Raw genomic sequence first — 17747 nt, 5'->3', positions numbered from 1 at the left:
ATTATCCATCCTTGTATGATTAGGGAGACGGTGGTGTAGTGGATGAAGTGGTGAGAGTGGGATCGGGCAGACGTCCATGTGTAGGTTTGAATCCCACCACACACCGCTTTGAAGCTGTCATTTGTCGAGTGGTTTAAAGTTACCTACACGTACATGTCACAATGATACCCAGGTTCTAGGACGTGACACCAAAGATGCAGTTGGGTTGTGATATGGGCCCGAATATGGGTACTACTATAAATAAAATTTCCTGTGCCACTAATGGGTGGAAGATTAGCAACTCTTCATACTCTTCAAATATGCCTAGAGGCGCTATAAGCCATAGCATAAAAAAAATGGAGTACTCTTTGCAGGTTTGTGGCGGTTCCACTCACACAGTTTTATTAGATAGGGTGAATTCAAAAGCTTTTCCTCTAATTAACTTCCCACCTCTGACTGACTGTCTTCAGTCTCTTTCTCACTCCTGAAACGTTGCATCTCTTTCTTTCTTTTATCATAGCTATTTTCATTCTAACTGTTCTACTGAGCTTGCTAGCTGCATGCCTTCCCTCCTCCTGTGGCTTCGCTGCACAAGGCATTCTTCTTTCTCTCATCTCTTTTCTGTCCAACTCTCTAACGCAAAAGTTAACCAGTTATCTCAATCATTCATGCTTTCACTGGTAAACTCTGGAACTCTGCTTGCTTCTGTATTTTCGTCTTTCTACGGCTTGACTTCATTTAAGAGAGAGAGAGAAGTGTCAGGACATTTTCTTCCTATTTTGGACAACCCTTCTTATCTTTTACGGAACCAGCATCAAGTGGGCCTTTTTTCAACATTGTGTTGCCTGTAGCTGGCTTTCTCTCCTACATAAAAAGCGACCTTTTCATGACGGTTACTCGAAGCATACTGACTACACTACACTGGCTGTTGCTTTTCGATTGCCTAATGAACCGATTGCTGTTAATGACAATATCATGAATCACATTTATTTGAAACGTGAAATATGTCGTTTTTGGGAGGGCTTTCCTGCTTCTTTCCTTTGAGTCAAAGCGCTGTCTTTCATTATGGATTTAGTTGACACACGGGTGGTATTGCTGTACAAGACTCATTTTTTCTCTCACCTCTAATCTGACTCTATTTCAAATGCAATAGTGAACCGATATTCTCAATCTTTTATTATTTTTGTATTATAAACTGTGGAAATACCTGTCTGCTTCTCTATTTTTACATTCTTATAACTTTAGTTCATTCAAAATGGAGGTTTGAAATTCATTATTTCTCAGTTTTGACAAATGTTTTCGATCCTGTAAGGGGATGGCAGCGAAGTGGTCGATTTTTAATGTTTTTTTTTTTTTTATGTCCTTGGCTAGTTCTTTCCTACATTAAAAAAAAAATAGAAATTTAAACCTCTTAATGTGAGCAGTATTAAATGTCTTAAAGTTAGAGGATGACACTAAACTATACACTGTTTATTCGGTCTTTCATTATAAGTTTACCGTTAATCTCTTCTTTTAGCTTTATTTCGTAAGTATCTGCGTATTCCGTTTTAATTATTATTATTATTATTATTATTATTATTATTATTATTATAATTGTCATTATTATTAGCCAATGCGACACGAACAGAAAATTCGTCACACATTTCAGGGATGTGCAACAATAATAAAACGAAGAGGAACAACTTACTCTAATAAGCTCCAAATGTGAGCTTCCTTTCTGCCAGATCATTGTGGTGGTGGGATCGTCGAGGACATCTCTAAGGCTTTGGTAGGGTTGTGGGATATGCCTCACCGCCAGCTGAGACATTAAGTTTCCCTCGTAGCTCTTGGTGAGCACGAGAGTCATCAGCAGCCATACCCCAACCACAACTCTCTCCCACAAGAGTCCAGTTGACTGCAGATCTGCACCTTGTGTTTGTTTGTGTGTGTGTGTGTGTGTGTGTGTGTGTATATATATATATATATATATATATATATATATATATATATATATATATATATATATATATATATATATATATATATATATATATATATATATATATATATATATATATATATATATATATATATATATATATATATATATATATATATATATATATATATATATATATATATATATATATATATATATATATATATATATATATATATATATATATATATATATATATATATATATATATATATAGAGAGAGAGAGAGAGAGAGAGAGAGAGAGAGAGAGAGAGAGAGAGAGAGAGAGAGAGAGAGAGAGAGAGAGAGAGAGAGAGAGAGAGAGAGAGAGAGAGAGAAAGATATAGATATAAAAGGATAGAGGAGGTAGTGGATGAACGAAGTAATAGTTACCTACCGAAGGTCGAAAACACTAGTTCAGGGGGTGCAGTGAAACTTCCATTAATCAAAGCTACTTGTGATTTTTGCTGAACGTTTCCCCTTTGTGTCTCACAACTCAAGGGGAACAGTCACAACCTGCCCTCTAAAGACAACTCTCCTACTTCTCATAAAACTTTTTTTTTTTTTTTACGTAGGGAAGGGCAAAAAAAAGAAAGTTAGAAAAAAGCCCACTTGAGCGCTGGCTCTCCAAAGAGTGCAAAAAGTGCCAAAACCGTCAGCCAGAATTAGGGGAGCAAATGCCTCGATACCTCCCTCTTAAAAGAAGACAAGTTGTAGGAATTTGGAAATACAGATGCAGGGAGGGAGTTCCAGAGTTTACCAGTGAAAGGGATGAATGATTGAGCGTACTGGTTAACTCTTGCATTAGAGAGTTGGACAGAATAGGGATGAGAGGAAGAAGAAAGCCTTGTGCAGCGTGGCCGCAGGAGGAGGGAGGCATGCAGTTAGCAAGATCAATAGAACAAATACCATGAAAATAGTGATAAAATATAGAAAGGGATGCAACATTTCGGCGGTGAGTAAGAGACTGAAGACAGTTGATGAGACGAAGACCTTTCGATTTCACCCTATCAAGCAAAGTTGTGTGACTGGAACCCCACCGAACATGCGAAGAGTACTCCATACAGGGACGGATAAGGCCCTTAATACAGAGTAAGCAGTTGGAGAGGAGAGAAAAACTGTCGGAGACGCCTCAGAACACCTAACTTCATAGAAGCTGTTTTAGCAAGAGATGAGATGTGAAGTTTCCAGTTAAGATTATGAGCAAAGGACAGACCGAGGATATTCATTGTGCAAGAGGGAGACAGTTGAGTGTCATTGAAGAAGAGGGGATAGTTGTCTGGAAGGTTGTGTCGAGTTGATAGATGGAGGAATTGAGTTTTTGAGGCATTGAAAACTACTAGATTTTCTCTGCCCCAATCGGAAATTTTAGAAAGATCGGAAGTCAGGCGTTCCGTGGCGTCCCGCGTGATCTGTTAATTTCCTGAAGGGTTGGACGTCTCTGAAAGAACGTGGAAAGATGTAGGGTGGTATCATCAGCGTAGGAGTGGATAGGGCAAGAAGTTTGGTTAAGAAGGTCATTAATGAATAATAGAAAGAGAGTGGGTGACAGGACAGAACCCTGAGGAACACCACTATTAATAGGTTTAGGAGAAGAACAGTAGCCGTCTACCACAGCAGCAATAGAGCGGTCGGAAAGGAAACATGAGATAAAGTTGCAGAGAGAAGGATAGAAGCCGTAAGAGGGCAGTTTTGAAATCAAAGCTTTATGCCAGACTCTATCAAAAGCTTTTGATATGTCTAACGCAACAGCAAAAGTTTCACCGAAATCTCTAAAAGAGGATGACCAAGACTCAGTAAGGAAAGCCAGAAGATCACCAGTAGAGCGACCTTGACGGAAGCCATACTGGCGATCAGACAGAAGATTGTGAAGTGACAGATGTTTGAGAATCTTCCTATTCAGGATAGATTCAAAAACTTTAGACAAGCAAGAGATTAAAGCTATAGGACGGTAGTTTGAGGGGTTAGAACGGTCACCCTTTTAGGAACAGGCTGAATGTAGGCGAACTTCCAGCAGGAAGGAAAGGTAGAAGTCGATAGACAAAGTTGGAAGAGTTTGGCCAGGCAAGGTGCAAGCACAGAAGCACAGTTTTTGAGAACAATAGGAGGGACCCCATCAGGTCCATAAGCCTTCCGAGGGTTTAGGCCAGCAAGGACATGGAAAACATCATTACGAAGAATTTTGATTGTAGACATGAGATTGTCAGAGGGAGGAGGAGAGGGAGGGTCAAGCCCAGAATCGTCCAAGGTGGAGTTGTGAGCAAAGGTTTGAGAAAAGAGTTCAGCTTTAGAGACAGAAGAGATGGCAGTGGTGCCATCAGGATGAAATAAAGGAGGGAAAGATGAAGAAATGAAGTTATTTGAGATGTTTTTGGCTAGATACCAAAAGTCACGAGGAGAGTTTGAGTTTGAAAGATTTTGACATTTCCTATTTATGAAAGAGTGTTTGGCAAGTTGAAGAACAGACTTGGCATGATTCCGAGCAGAGATATAAAGTGCATGAGATTCAGGAGATGGAAGGCTCAAATACCTTTTGTGGGCAACCTCTCTATCATGTATAGCACGAGAACAGGCTGAGTTAAACCAAGGTTTAACTTGCACTTACCACACACGCACACACCCTTCACTTAAAATTCACAATTTAGATAATGGTGACTCCAAACGCAGCCTAGGAGTCCCTTCCAGGACGGAACCAGAAATGTCCACAGGTCGGATTGCCCTCTCGTTAGCGACCGAAAATATCTTGACACCTCCCTCAACATTTACATATTAACTTCTACAACATCTCCTCTATTAAACCTCATCATTTCCTCACCGAAACACAGCTGTCTGAGGCAACTGACAGTACCCCCTTCTCTGTTCCCTCCTACTTTCTCTATTTTCATTTTCGTTTTAAAGCTGGATGTTGGGTCTATGTGCGCAACTTTTTAACTTGAACCAGGAGAAATAACTACTTCTGATCATTTGCCAGTTATATTTAAACTCTCCACAACTACACTCAATGAAAAATCTGAAATATATAAAATACATAGAGTTGACTGGGATTTCTTTCAACAAACTAGATTCACAAATTGATGTCCCAAATTTTGATGGCAACAATAACTGCATAAAAGTGGTGAAAAATGCAATGAATGCAGCTATACCAAACAACGCATCTATTTATATATCAGTTAGAAGTAACATCCGAGATTAGGGATCTGGAGGGCCAGTTTGAAAATCTAAAACAGTTTGCAAAACTTTTTGGTTGGAGTACTCTTCGCATGTTTTTTTTTTTTTTTTTTTTTTTTTTTTTTTTTTTTTTGAGGGGTTCTAGTCACACAGCTTTACTACATAGAGTGGAATCAAAAGTTTTTCGTTTCATCAACTCCTCTTCTCTGACTGATTTCAGCATCTTTTTCACTGCCGAAATGTTGCATCTTTTTCCGTCTTTTTGTTCGTTATTTTCATTCTAACTACTCTATTGATCTTGCTAATTGCATGCCTCTCCTCCTTCTGCGGACTTACTGCACAAGGTTTTCTTCTTCCTCTCATTCCTGTTCTGTCCAACTGTCTAACGCAAGAGTTAACCAGTACTCTCAATCATTCACTGGTAAACTCTGGAACTCCCTCCCTGCATCTGTATTTCCGACTTCCTACGGCTTGTTTTCCTTTAAAAGGGAGGTATCGAGGCATTTTCTTCTGAATACATAATGGAACGATCAAAAACTACTACACCATGGCACATAAAACCACCACTACAAGGAAATATCTATTACAAAATACTACCATCATCGACCGTGAGAGAGACCTACGCCGCCAACTATTCCTGGAATCACTATACATAACTCAAGAATAACCAGTTATGAGCCTATAAACACAAGATCTACAGATATTACCAACACAAAGAAGAAAACCAACACGACCTATCACCGCAGCGAGCCCGCAAACACAGAACCAGCCGATCACATCGCTGCCTCCACTGCGCCATATCACTCAGTAAACCAGCCAATCAGGTTGCGGCAAATCATGGCTACCTTCTACCTGATCCACTCACAGGATACATAAGCCATACCAGCCCAATTTTGAACCCCCTGCGTGATCTGTTGACTTGCTGAAGGGTTAATCGTCTCTGAAAGGATGTGGAAAGATGTAGGGTGGTATCATCAGTATAGGAGTGGAAAGGGCAAGAAGTTTGGTTAAGAAGATAATCAATGAATAATAGAAAGAGAGTAGGGGACAGGACAGAACTCTGAGGAACACCACTCTTAATAGATTTAGGAGAAGACCCATGCTTTCTACCACAGCAGCAATACAACGGTCGGAAAGGAAACTTGAGATAAAATTGCATAGACAAGGATAGAAACCATATGAGGACAGTTTTGAAATCAAAGCTTTTGCCAGACTCTATCAAAAGTTTTTCATATGTATGACGCACATCAAAAGTTTCACCGAAATCTCTAAAAGAGAATGACCAAGACTCAGTAAGGAAAGCCAGAACATCACCAGAAGATCACCAGTAAAGCGACCTTGATGGAAGCCGTACTGGCGATCAGATAGAAGATTGTGAAGTGACAGATTTTTGAAAATCTTCCTATTCAGGATAGATTCAAAAACTTTAGACAAGTAAGAGATTAAAGGTATAGGACGGTAGTTTGAGGGATTACAACGGTCACCCTTCCAGCAAGAGGGAAAGGTAGAACTCGATAGACAATGTTGAAAGAGTTAAGCCAGGCAAGGTGTAAGCATGGAAGCACAGTTTTTGAGAACAATAGGAGGGACCCCATCAGGACTATAAGCCGAGGGTTTAGGCCAGGTGGTGTTCCACAGATTCAAAATTAGATCTAAAACCGTGATCCTTGCAGAAGTTAATATAGAAAAAGTTGAGGGAAGATATTTGGGGTCATTATTACGAGAGGAGTGTGACCTGGAAATATTTTTGATCCCTCTCCAAAAGGGGACTCAGTGGTGTGGTTTGGAGTACCCATTTTTCTTTTAAATTTGATTTTCAAGTGAAAGGGGTATCTATAGTAAGTGCATATAGTTTTGTGTGAAGAAGGAGAGTTGTGTTTATAGGGTAAGCCGTCACTGCCCGCTTGAGTTGTGAGACACCAAGGGAAACGTTCTGCGAGATAACAACTAGCCTTAATGGAAGATTCACAGCACCCCCTGAACTAGTGCTATTGGACCTCGCTGGAAGGTGTCTACCACTTCCTCCTATTTATCTATCTATATATTTATCTATATATATATATATATATATATATATATATATATATATATATATATATATATATATATATATATATATATATATATATATATATATATATATATATATATATATATATATATATATATATATATATATATATATATATATAAACTATGTTTAATGATCACTAATATAAATAGCAGACCAATTCGTATTTTTAGACGAAGGGGTTTTTAGATCAAGTGACATTGAAACAATTGTTTTTATACCAATAGTACCTAAACCCTAAATATGTTGCTATTTCAATTTGCTCACAATATGGCACTCATAAGTGTTAAAGAATGGAACTTACTCTCCTGTAGTACTATGCTCAGGAAATCCAGATTTTGTCTTGTCCATTCATCATGCTTTGGTATTTTCCCGAAAGTAAAGGATGAAAGAATCACCATCACGTTGGGTACAAATAAAAGAAAAACAAGGGTAACGATCCATACAGAAGGGGCAAAGGGGAGCAAGAAGCTCCAAGGATCGACCTTCAGTTGCCTCTGACCAGCCAGTATCTTAACTGAGAGACTTTCACCGGCCATGTGTAGTCTACTGAACCAGCTCGTTCCTCCGTCAGCGTGAAAGGTCCTAGGCCGAGATCGGCCTCCTGAGAAGAAAATGGATCATGTTTTTAACTCATATCCTGTATACAATAATTGTGTCACCATAACCACATAAATAAAGATGATGAAAGTTCAGAACTCACCTCTCTGTACACTTGACCCACCATGCCAGTCCAAGTGCCATCCTTGCCTTTAACGCCATAAGTGCCATCAGGAGATTTCCTAAAGGTGTACCTGACGAATTATTTTCTTACATGTATATATATATATATATATATATATATATATATATATATATATATATATATATATATATATATATATATATATATATATATATATATATATATATATATATATATATATATATATATATATATATATATATATATATATATATATATATATATATATATATATATATATATATATATATATATATATATATATATATATATATATATATATATATATATATATATATATATATATATATATATATATATATATATATATATATATATATATATATATATATATATATATATATATATATATATATATATATATATATATATATATATATATATATATATATATATATATATATATATATATATATATATATATATATATATATATATATATATATATATATATATATATATATATATATATATATATATATATATATATATATATATATATATATATATATATATATATATATATATATATATATATATATATATATATATATATATATATATATATATATATATATATATATATATATATATATATATATATATATATATATATATATATATATATATATATATATATATATATATATATATATATATATATATATATATATATATATATATATATATATATATATATATATATATATATATATATATATATATACGATATATATACGGGATGTTCCAAAAATATATGCACACTACATAACCGTAAGATAGATTTTTATTAAAATGCATTTGATTTTCAAATTCCAATGCAATCAGTTAAGAATATATATTTACCTGAGTCTTTGAATTTTGTAAGTTACCTCAAGGTATAATTTATTGCTTTAGTCCCCCTTTCATTTAAGGTCTTCTATAAGTCTCTTCAAAACAATCTACAGACATTATTTTATTGCTTGGTCAATGCCTGTTTTCAAACTGACGTCCGTTCTGGTCCAGGCGCTGTTGACAACGTGAAGCAATTCGTTTGGTATATGTGTCCATTCCTGTTCAATGGTTGCTCTCAATTGGAAGTTTTCAGAACTAACCCACCAGATGTCAACGCTGCTACAGGTCCCCTAGTAACCTTAGTGACATGAGCTAAGATATTGTGGTATTGAATCCAAGGAGCATAAATATAAATATGCATTGATTATTATGATGATATTTATATAATATATTTACTTTTAGATATCGAGTATAGATTATTTTGGGGAGAATATGGTCAAAACAGAAATTTGTTTTTGTGATTATTTTGAAATATCACTGTCAATATTTTGAATACGGCATATTACATGTTCAAAATCTATTGCTCTGGACCATGAGAAAGATAAAAACTTTGACTGTACTATACAGTATGACTGAACATAATCAGTAACAGTTATTTTCCTGAGCATTTTAGCATTTTTTTATTTTTTTTATTTATTCCATGTGGGCTTTTCACGGGAATTGATGGGCTAAAGGGGATACTTTTTTAGGGTACCTCGTATCTTAAAACCCATCCGCTAGGAAACTGTTGCCTCGAGTAAGGAAGCCCAACCTACACTCGGACCGTGGACAGGATTCGAACCCGTACGTTTGGAGACCCCTCGGACTCTAAAGCGCGCATGGTTCCACTGTACCAAGGCGGTTTCTTTCACAATAAGGGTCCAAGTCAAGATTAAGAACAAGACGCAGCAATATAATCGAGCACCAGACAAGCATATCACAGGACTGCTTTAGAGTGCAAAGAGAAAAATAGTTCAAACTTTCATTCTCCTCATGGCGAAATGGCATGGACACTATAGCAGGAATTAATTATTTGTCCAACAATGTGTTTAAAATGTTAAAACATGTTCCCAGCCCTGGTTGGGCTATAGAACAACACTCTCGCCATAATACTCGAGTTGCCTATTATCAATTAGAATTATTGATTCCATTTACTAGTAAGTTGATCTGCGTGATTTTGAATTTTAAGTGGCACGGACATGTTGTTTTCATGTTACTCTCGACTGGGTTAATACAATTCTGATCAAGGGTATACTCTTTTCGAAATGGGGAACCATGCGTACTTTGGGGTCGAGGGATCTTCAAGCGCACGGGTTAGAATCCTGTCCACGGTCCAATTGTAAGTTGGGCTTCCTCACTCAGAGTAACGGTTTCCTAGCGGGTGAGGTTTGAGTTAGGAGGTGCCTCAAAAAGTATCCCCTTTAGCCCATAAATTCCCGTGAAAAGCCTACACGGTATATAGAAAAGAGAAAAAAACTCAGTGCTAGTTCACTAGAAAATCACCTTATATGTAGATATGTAAGTGGAGTCAAGAATCTAACCCCATTTTGCTCATACTGCGCTTATGGTAGCTCCATTTGCTTTCAAACTTTATTTATTTATTTATTTATTTATCTATTTATTTATTTATTTCATCAAGTGTGGGTGAATGGAAACTCAATCAAAGCGTGTTTTTTGTTTTTTGTTTATTTCACAGACTATATTTTTCAGCTAATTACCATAGAAACTTTGTGCTATCGCCTTAGCTTCTAAAGAGGACAGAAGTGAACGCTAAAATATACAGGTAGCACAGCCAATCCAGCAAGAAGGTCAATGATCTTAATCCTCAGGTAGTAGTAGTTAATTTCTCCGCCCCTTCACACCTCCAAGACTCGCTCTCTCTCTCTCTCTCTCTCTCTCTCTCTCTCTCTCTATCTCTCTCTCCTTCGTACTTACGAAAAATTTTGTCCTTGCGCTATGAAATCAAGAACGGTCACCATGTAACCTTTGAAAACAAGTCGCTGGTGTCCAACTTTCTTAGGATCTTCCTCCATCACAGCTTCATGTGTCGCATCTTCCGTCATGGTTACAGATGCTTCAACAAGTGAATTGAACCTTGAAAGTAAATGACCGTTAATCTAATAATTCTTATACATTTGTTCGTTCTCCCACTCGTATGTGTTTGTGTGTGTGTGTGTGTGTGTGTGTGTGTGTGTGTGTGTGTGTGTGTGTGTGCGTGCGTGCGTGTGTGTGTGTGTGTGTGTGTGTGTGTGTGTGTGTGTGGGTGTGTGTGTGTGTGTAATTCACCTCGGTCGTCTGCTGGTTACCCAGCCAGTCTTCCCCATTACGGAGCGAGCTCAGAGCTCATAGACCGATCTTCGGGTAGGGCAGAGACCACATCACGCACAACACACACCGGGAAAGCGAGGCCACAACCCCCTCGAGTCATATCCAGTACCTATTTACTGCTAGGTGAACAGGAGCCACACATTAAGAGGCTTGCACATTTGCCTCGCCGCTTCCCGGGACTCGAACCCGGTGTGTGTGTGTGTGTGTGTGTGTGTGTGTGTGGTGTGTGTGTGTGTGTGTGTGTGTGTGTGTGTGTGTGTGTGTGTGTGTGTGTGTGTGTGTGTGTATGTGTGTGTGTTGCGATGATAAAGAACTAGGCAAGTACATTTATAGACAAGAGGAGGAAGAGAAAAATATATATATATCCCTGGAAAAGGAAAAGAGAAAACACGTAACAGAAAATATTAGATGGAACTCAGATCAACGACGCTTTTGGTATGTTAGGATTAAGCTTAACACCTCCACATAATCATGTTTTCTTTGCCCCAATCAGAAATCTTAGAAAGATCAGACGTTATGCGTTCTGCAGCGTCCCTGCATGGTCTGTTGACTTCCTGAAGGACGTGGAAAGATGTAGGGTGGTATCATCAGCGTAGGAGTGGATAGGAAAAGAAGTTTGGTTAAGAAGACAATTAACGAATAATAGAAAGAGAATGGGTGGTAGAACAGAACCCTGAGGAACACCACTGTTACTAAATCTAGGAGAAGAACAGTGGCTGCCTACCACGGCTGTAATACAACGGTGAGAAAGGAAACTTGAAATAAAATCACAGAGAAGGATAGAAACCGTAGGAGGGCAGTTTTGAAATAAAATCTTTGCGCCGTACTGTATCAAAAGCAAAACTTTCATCGATATCTCGAAAAGAGGATGACCAATACTCAGTAAGGAAAGCCAGATCACCAGTAGAGCGACCTTGATGGAAGCCATACTGGAAATCAGGTAGAAGATTGTGAAGTGACAGATGTTTGAGAATCTTCTTATTGAAGACAGAATCAAGAACTTTAGATAACCAAGAAATTAATGGTATAGGACGGTAATTTGAGGGATTAGAACGGTCACCCTTTTCAGAAACAGGCAAACTTCCAGCAAGAAGGAAAGGTAGAAGTTGAAAGAGTTTGGCCAGGAAAGGTGCAAGAACGAAAGCACAGTTTTTTTTTTTTAAATAGGAGGGACCCTATGAGATCCATAAACCTTCCGAGGGTTTAGTCCAGAGAGGGCATGGCAATCATCATTACGAAGAATTTTGATTGAAGATATGAAATAGTCAGAGGGAGGAGGAAAGGGAGGACAAGCTCAGAATCATCCAAGGTGGAGCTTTTAGCATAGGCATGAGAGAAGAGATCAGCCTTAGAGACAGATGAGATGGCAGTGATGTCATCAGGATGAAATAAAGGAGTGAAAGACGAAAAGGTGATGTTATTGGAAATGATTTTGGTCAGATGCCATAAGTCTCAAGGAAAAGTTAGAGTTTGAAAGATTTTGACATTTTCTTTTTATGAAAGAGTTTTTGGTAAGGTGAAAAACAGGCTTGAAATAATTCCGGGCAGAAATACAAAGCGCATAAGATTCAGAAGATCGAAGGCTCAAGTATCTTTTTTGGGCAACCTCTCTATCATGTAAAGCACAAGAATAGACTATGGTAAACCAAGGTTTAGAAGGTTTAGGTTGAGAAAAAAATTAGGTATGTACACCTCCATGCTAGACACTATTACTTCTGTTATGCGTTCAGCACAAAGAGATGGATCTCAGACACGGAAACAGTAATCATTCCGGGGAAAATCAACATAATACCCTCTTAGGTCCCCCCAACTGGCAGAGGCCAAACGCCAGAGGCACCTCCGATTTGTGGGATCCTGATGAGGAATTGGAGAAATAGGACAAGATACAGAAATAAGATTGTGGTCGGAGGAGCCCAACAAAGAAGATAGGGTAACAGCATAAGCTGAAGGATTAAAGATGAAGAAAATATCAAGAATGATGAGCGTGTCTGCAAGACGGTCAGGAATACTAGTAGGGTGTTGCAACAGTTGCTCCTGGTCATGGAGGATAGCAAAGTTGAAGGCTAGTTCACCAAGATGGTCAGTAAAGGGAGAGGAAAGCGGAAACTTGTGATGAACATTGAAATATTCAAGGATGGAGATCTCCGTGAAAGGGTAGAGGGACAGATTGTGCTTCCCTTGTCCACCTCTGATAATAATAATAATAATAATAATAATAATAATAATAATAATAATAATGATAATAATATTAATATCAATAATGATAATAGTAGCAGTAGTAGTGGTGGTGGTAGTACAGTAGTAGTAGTAGTAGTAGTAGTAGTAGTAGTAGTAGTAGTAGTAGTAGTGTTGTGTTGTTGTTGTTGTTGTTGTTGTTGTTGTTGTTGTTGTTGTTGTTGTTGTTGTTGTTGTAGTAGTAGTAGTAGTAGTAGTAGTAGTAGTAGTAGTAGTAGTAGTAGTAGTAGTAGTAGTTGTTGTTGTTGTTGTTGTTGTTGTTGTTGTTGTTGTTGTTGTTGTTGTTGTTGTTGTTGTTAGTAGTAGTAGTAGTAGTAGTAGTGATAATAATAGTAAGCCTAAAGAAGTGCCTGACCATGTGTGTTAGTAAATGAGGTATTTTTTTGTTTGAGAGAGAGAGAGAGAGAGAGAGAGAGAGAGAGAGAGAGAGAGAAGAGAGAGAGAGAGAGAGAGAGAGAGAGAGAGAGAGAGAGAGAGAGAGAGAGACTGACTGTGTGTGTGTGTGTGTGTGTGTGTGTGTGTGCGCTGAGATGTGGAGCATGAATAAAGGCGAATATACACTTGTTGCATTTCCACGTATAGTATCATTGTTGCATAGCAGTGTGGGCGGGATAGTGTTGCACGGTGCGTCTCAAAATATGATACAAACTTACGCGACGGGCTCGATCCGCCATTTGTCGATCTTTTGCCATCACACCAATGTTCAGTATTGGCGTGGACAGTCACAAGTATTTTGTTAATTCTCAACCCAATCGCAGACAACAGAAACTCGAAATCAGTTAGGTGCATCCTTGTAAAGTTTGTTTATATAGTCCACTCACATGCTGGAATTTTAAGTTAGCCAACATAGCTGTTCCATTGCACATTTCCCTACTTGCACAGAGTTTAGACACACACCAACGCTGACTTGATACTCATGAATAAAAATATACGCTGCCGCAGCCAACTGCACATTTGCAGTCATGGCTACAGTCAGGAAGAAACTGAATGACACCGTTGCAACACTGAACGAGAATACAACACGCTGATACGCAACAAGTGGGTATAATACCTTGCTACACCGTATCGCATCACTGGTTGATATACTCAACGATGAAACGATACGTGGAAATGCAAATAGTGTGTACGCGCCTTAAGAGAGCAAGTAATCCCAAATTTTCTTAGCATCTAAATGTGGATCACTTCGGATATATACTTTTCAAATTTCTCCGGAAAGAGAGTGTGGGTTGACTCTAGGACCAACCCTCTCTGTGGTGCCCAGGAAGCGACGAGTAGAGGCCTGCGCTGGGGATTACTGTATGGCACAACGCTGAACATCTGCACTCTGAAAAATGCATAAACATGTATTATATATATATATATATATATATATATATATATATATATATATATATATATATATATATATATATATATATATATATATATATATATATATATATATATATATATATATATATATATATATATATATATATATATATATATATATATATATATATATATATATATATATATATATATATATATATATATATATATATATATATATATATATATATATATATATATATATATATATATATATATATATATATATATATATATATATATATATATATATATATATATATATATATATATATATATATATATATATATATATATATATATATATATATATATATATATATATATATATATATATATATATATATATATATATATATATATATATATATATATATATATATATATATATATATATATATATATATATATATATATATATATATATATATATATATATATATATATATATATATATATATATATATATATATATATATATATATATATATATATATATATATATATATATATATATATATATATATATATATATATATATATATATATATATATATATATATATATATATATATATATATATATATATATATATATATATATATATATATATATATATATATATATATATATATATATATATATATATATATATATATATATATATATATATATATATATATATATATATATATATATATATATATATATATATATATATATATATATATATATATATATATATCGAGGGTGATCAAAAGTAATGACAGTGAGACCATATATTCTAACAGTACAGAGGTAAATTCAAACCGTGGCCTACATTCCTTCAAAGTACTCCCCCCCTGCCTCTATACAACGTTCCATCCTCCTTCGCCACTTCATGAAGCAGTCACGGTACTCAGAAGCTGGTATACCTCGTAGCTCTGAATTGACTGCTCGTGCCAGGTCTTGAATGCGGTGAAACAGCTTCCCTGCGATCGCACCCTTGATCTTTGGAAACAACCAAAAATCACAGGGAGCAAGGTCAGGTGAGTAGGGTGGATGGGGGAGAAGTGTGATCCCCTGCTCCTCCAGGAACTGCTGAGTGAGGCGAGCTTTGTAGGGTGCAGCATTGTCGTGGTGCAGCAAAAGGCGCGATCGGAAGGACTTGGTCAATGTAGTACTGGGCTGTGATAGTAGATTGTTGAGGCATTACATCCACACACATTGGTCCCTGAGAATTGAAGAAGATTGTGAAAAGGCGCTTCCTGCTGCGAAATCCTTCCTTCAAAATCTGAGGTCGAGGCTCTTCATCACTTAACCACACCATGTTAGATTGCTTATCTCTGTTGGTGAAGAAAGAAATCCAACATTCATCTCCAGTAGCAACATCTGAGAACCGTTTTGGACCATTTGGCTCGAACTCAGACAGCCAATGACGACAAATCCGCACCCGTTCGCTTTTCTGCTCTTCCGTTAGCAAATGGGGTATCCATCGGGCACACTTCTTCCTCAGCCCTAAGTGTTGATGCACGATGTCATGTGCACTCCCATAACTGACGTCAAGCTCCAAGGATAAGAACCGAAGAGTGACTGTTGGATCCTCGTCAATGATGGCTCGCGCACGGGCAGTTGTTGCTTCGGTCACGGATGTCCGAGGGCGCCCAGAGCGATGATCATCTTCCAGCTGAGTTTTCCCGGCTGCGAAAGCTCGAATCCAGCGGGAAACAGTTTCAAGTGATGGAGTAGAATCAGGAAAAACTTGCAATAGCTCCCCTCTGATCTCCGATGCTTTTTTTCCGAGTTTCCACCTGGTGAAGGTGTAGAACCTGCAACCTTCTTTCGAAAAATCCATGTTTCCGGTTAGAGGGAGAAACCAATACTGACGCAATCGAACAGCGCAACAAGGAAATGCGACCCAGGCAAACGGCGACAAGTTCAAACATGCTGCAACAGGCATCACTTGCTGCCCCGCGCAGCCCTCCCTCCTAGCGCTCATAGTCTCTCAGCTACGAGTCCTACTGTCATTACTTTCTGATCATATATATATATATATATATATATATATATATATATATATATATATATATATATATATATATATATATATATATATATATATATATATATATATATATATATATATATATATATATATATATATATATATATATATATATATATATATATATATATATATATATATATATATATATATATATATATATATATATATATATATATATATATATATATATATATATATATTGTGAGGACACCGTCTTAATCTCCTTTAATCTATTTCATTACGTGCCTATTATATGGCGGCCACCCAGTGCGGACCCCCTCGGGCTGTTCTGCTGAGCAGACAACCCACCTTCCTCTTTTCTCTTCTCGTTGCAAGCGGGAGTCAGTACCAAGTTAGCCTTCAGCGGAGATTGACACGCACTCTCGTCGGTCTGGCACAGGGTAGAGAGACGCGTGTTGGCTGGGTTTTTCGAGGTACTCAAGTAGCCTTCGGTCTGGAAGTTGTGCCCTCCTGTTTGAGTAGCTTGTTTGCTACTGGATAGACCGTGGCTGTAGAGCAACGGGGTTGTTGCTCTAGGAGAAGTGTAGTTGGTTTGGCTGCACTTCTGTTTTGCGTCCGTCCTGTATTGTGGCGGCAACGCGTGGGAGAGACGCGGCATTGTCTCATCCTGTTTGTTGTTGTGGTGGCCGTGTCACCGTGGTCACCAGTGTGTTTGGTGAGCGGCTGTGTGCCCCATCATCTGTTGTGTAGTATCAGTAGTATACTGTTTATAGTACCAGCCAGTCTTCAGCTGAGTTTAACACGTGCGCTCTGGGCACAGGAAGAGACACGTGTGCTGGACTGTGCGTTAGAAGTACTCAGTAGTCATTGGTCTGGGAGTTTGTGCCCTCCTTTGAGTAGCTGGCTTGCTACTGGTTAGACCGTGGCTGTAGAACAGTGGGTTGTTGTTCTAAGAGAAGCGTAGTTGGTTTGGCTACACTTCTCGGGTGTTGCGTTTGTCCACTCGTGGTGGCGGCGCGGAGGAGAGACACGTTTCTGTCTCGTCTTGAT

General features: G+C 37.2%; 1 protein-coding gene across 2 annotated transcripts in view; it reads right to left on the bottom strand.

Moving 5' to 3' along the window:
- Positions 1-1670: 1670 nt before the first annotated feature.
- The window catches only part of LOC123510453, a 64509-nt gene continuing 48432 nt past the window's right edge, over positions 1671-17747 (bottom strand). Inside the window, exons 4-8 of one of the 2 annotated variants that reach the window (XR_006676505.1) lie at positions 14514-14642; positions 10691-10849; positions 7880-7970; positions 7481-7780; positions 1671-1887 (exon numbers count right to left, since the gene is read on the bottom strand). Coding sequence is in view for 1 of the 2 variants with exons in the window: in XM_045265645.1 (XP_045121580.1) it covers positions 7664-7780; positions 7880-7970; positions 10691-10849; positions 14514-14642 (496 nt within the window). In the remaining variant the exon portion in view is untranslated. Of the gene's footprint in view, positions 1888-7386; positions 7781-7879; positions 7971-10690; positions 10850-14513; positions 14643-17747 lie in introns of those variants that run through there. The other variant, XM_045265645.1, reaches the window with a different exon arrangement.

This window comes from Portunus trituberculatus, chromosome 29 (genome assembly GCF_017591435.1).
Source record: "Portunus trituberculatus isolate SZX2019 chromosome 29, ASM1759143v1, whole genome shotgun sequence".
In the NCBI taxonomy this organism is placed as follows: domain Eukaryota; kingdom Metazoa; phylum Arthropoda; class Malacostraca; order Decapoda; family Portunidae; genus Portunus; species Portunus trituberculatus.
This window is presented reverse-complemented; position numbering and strand designations above follow the sequence as displayed.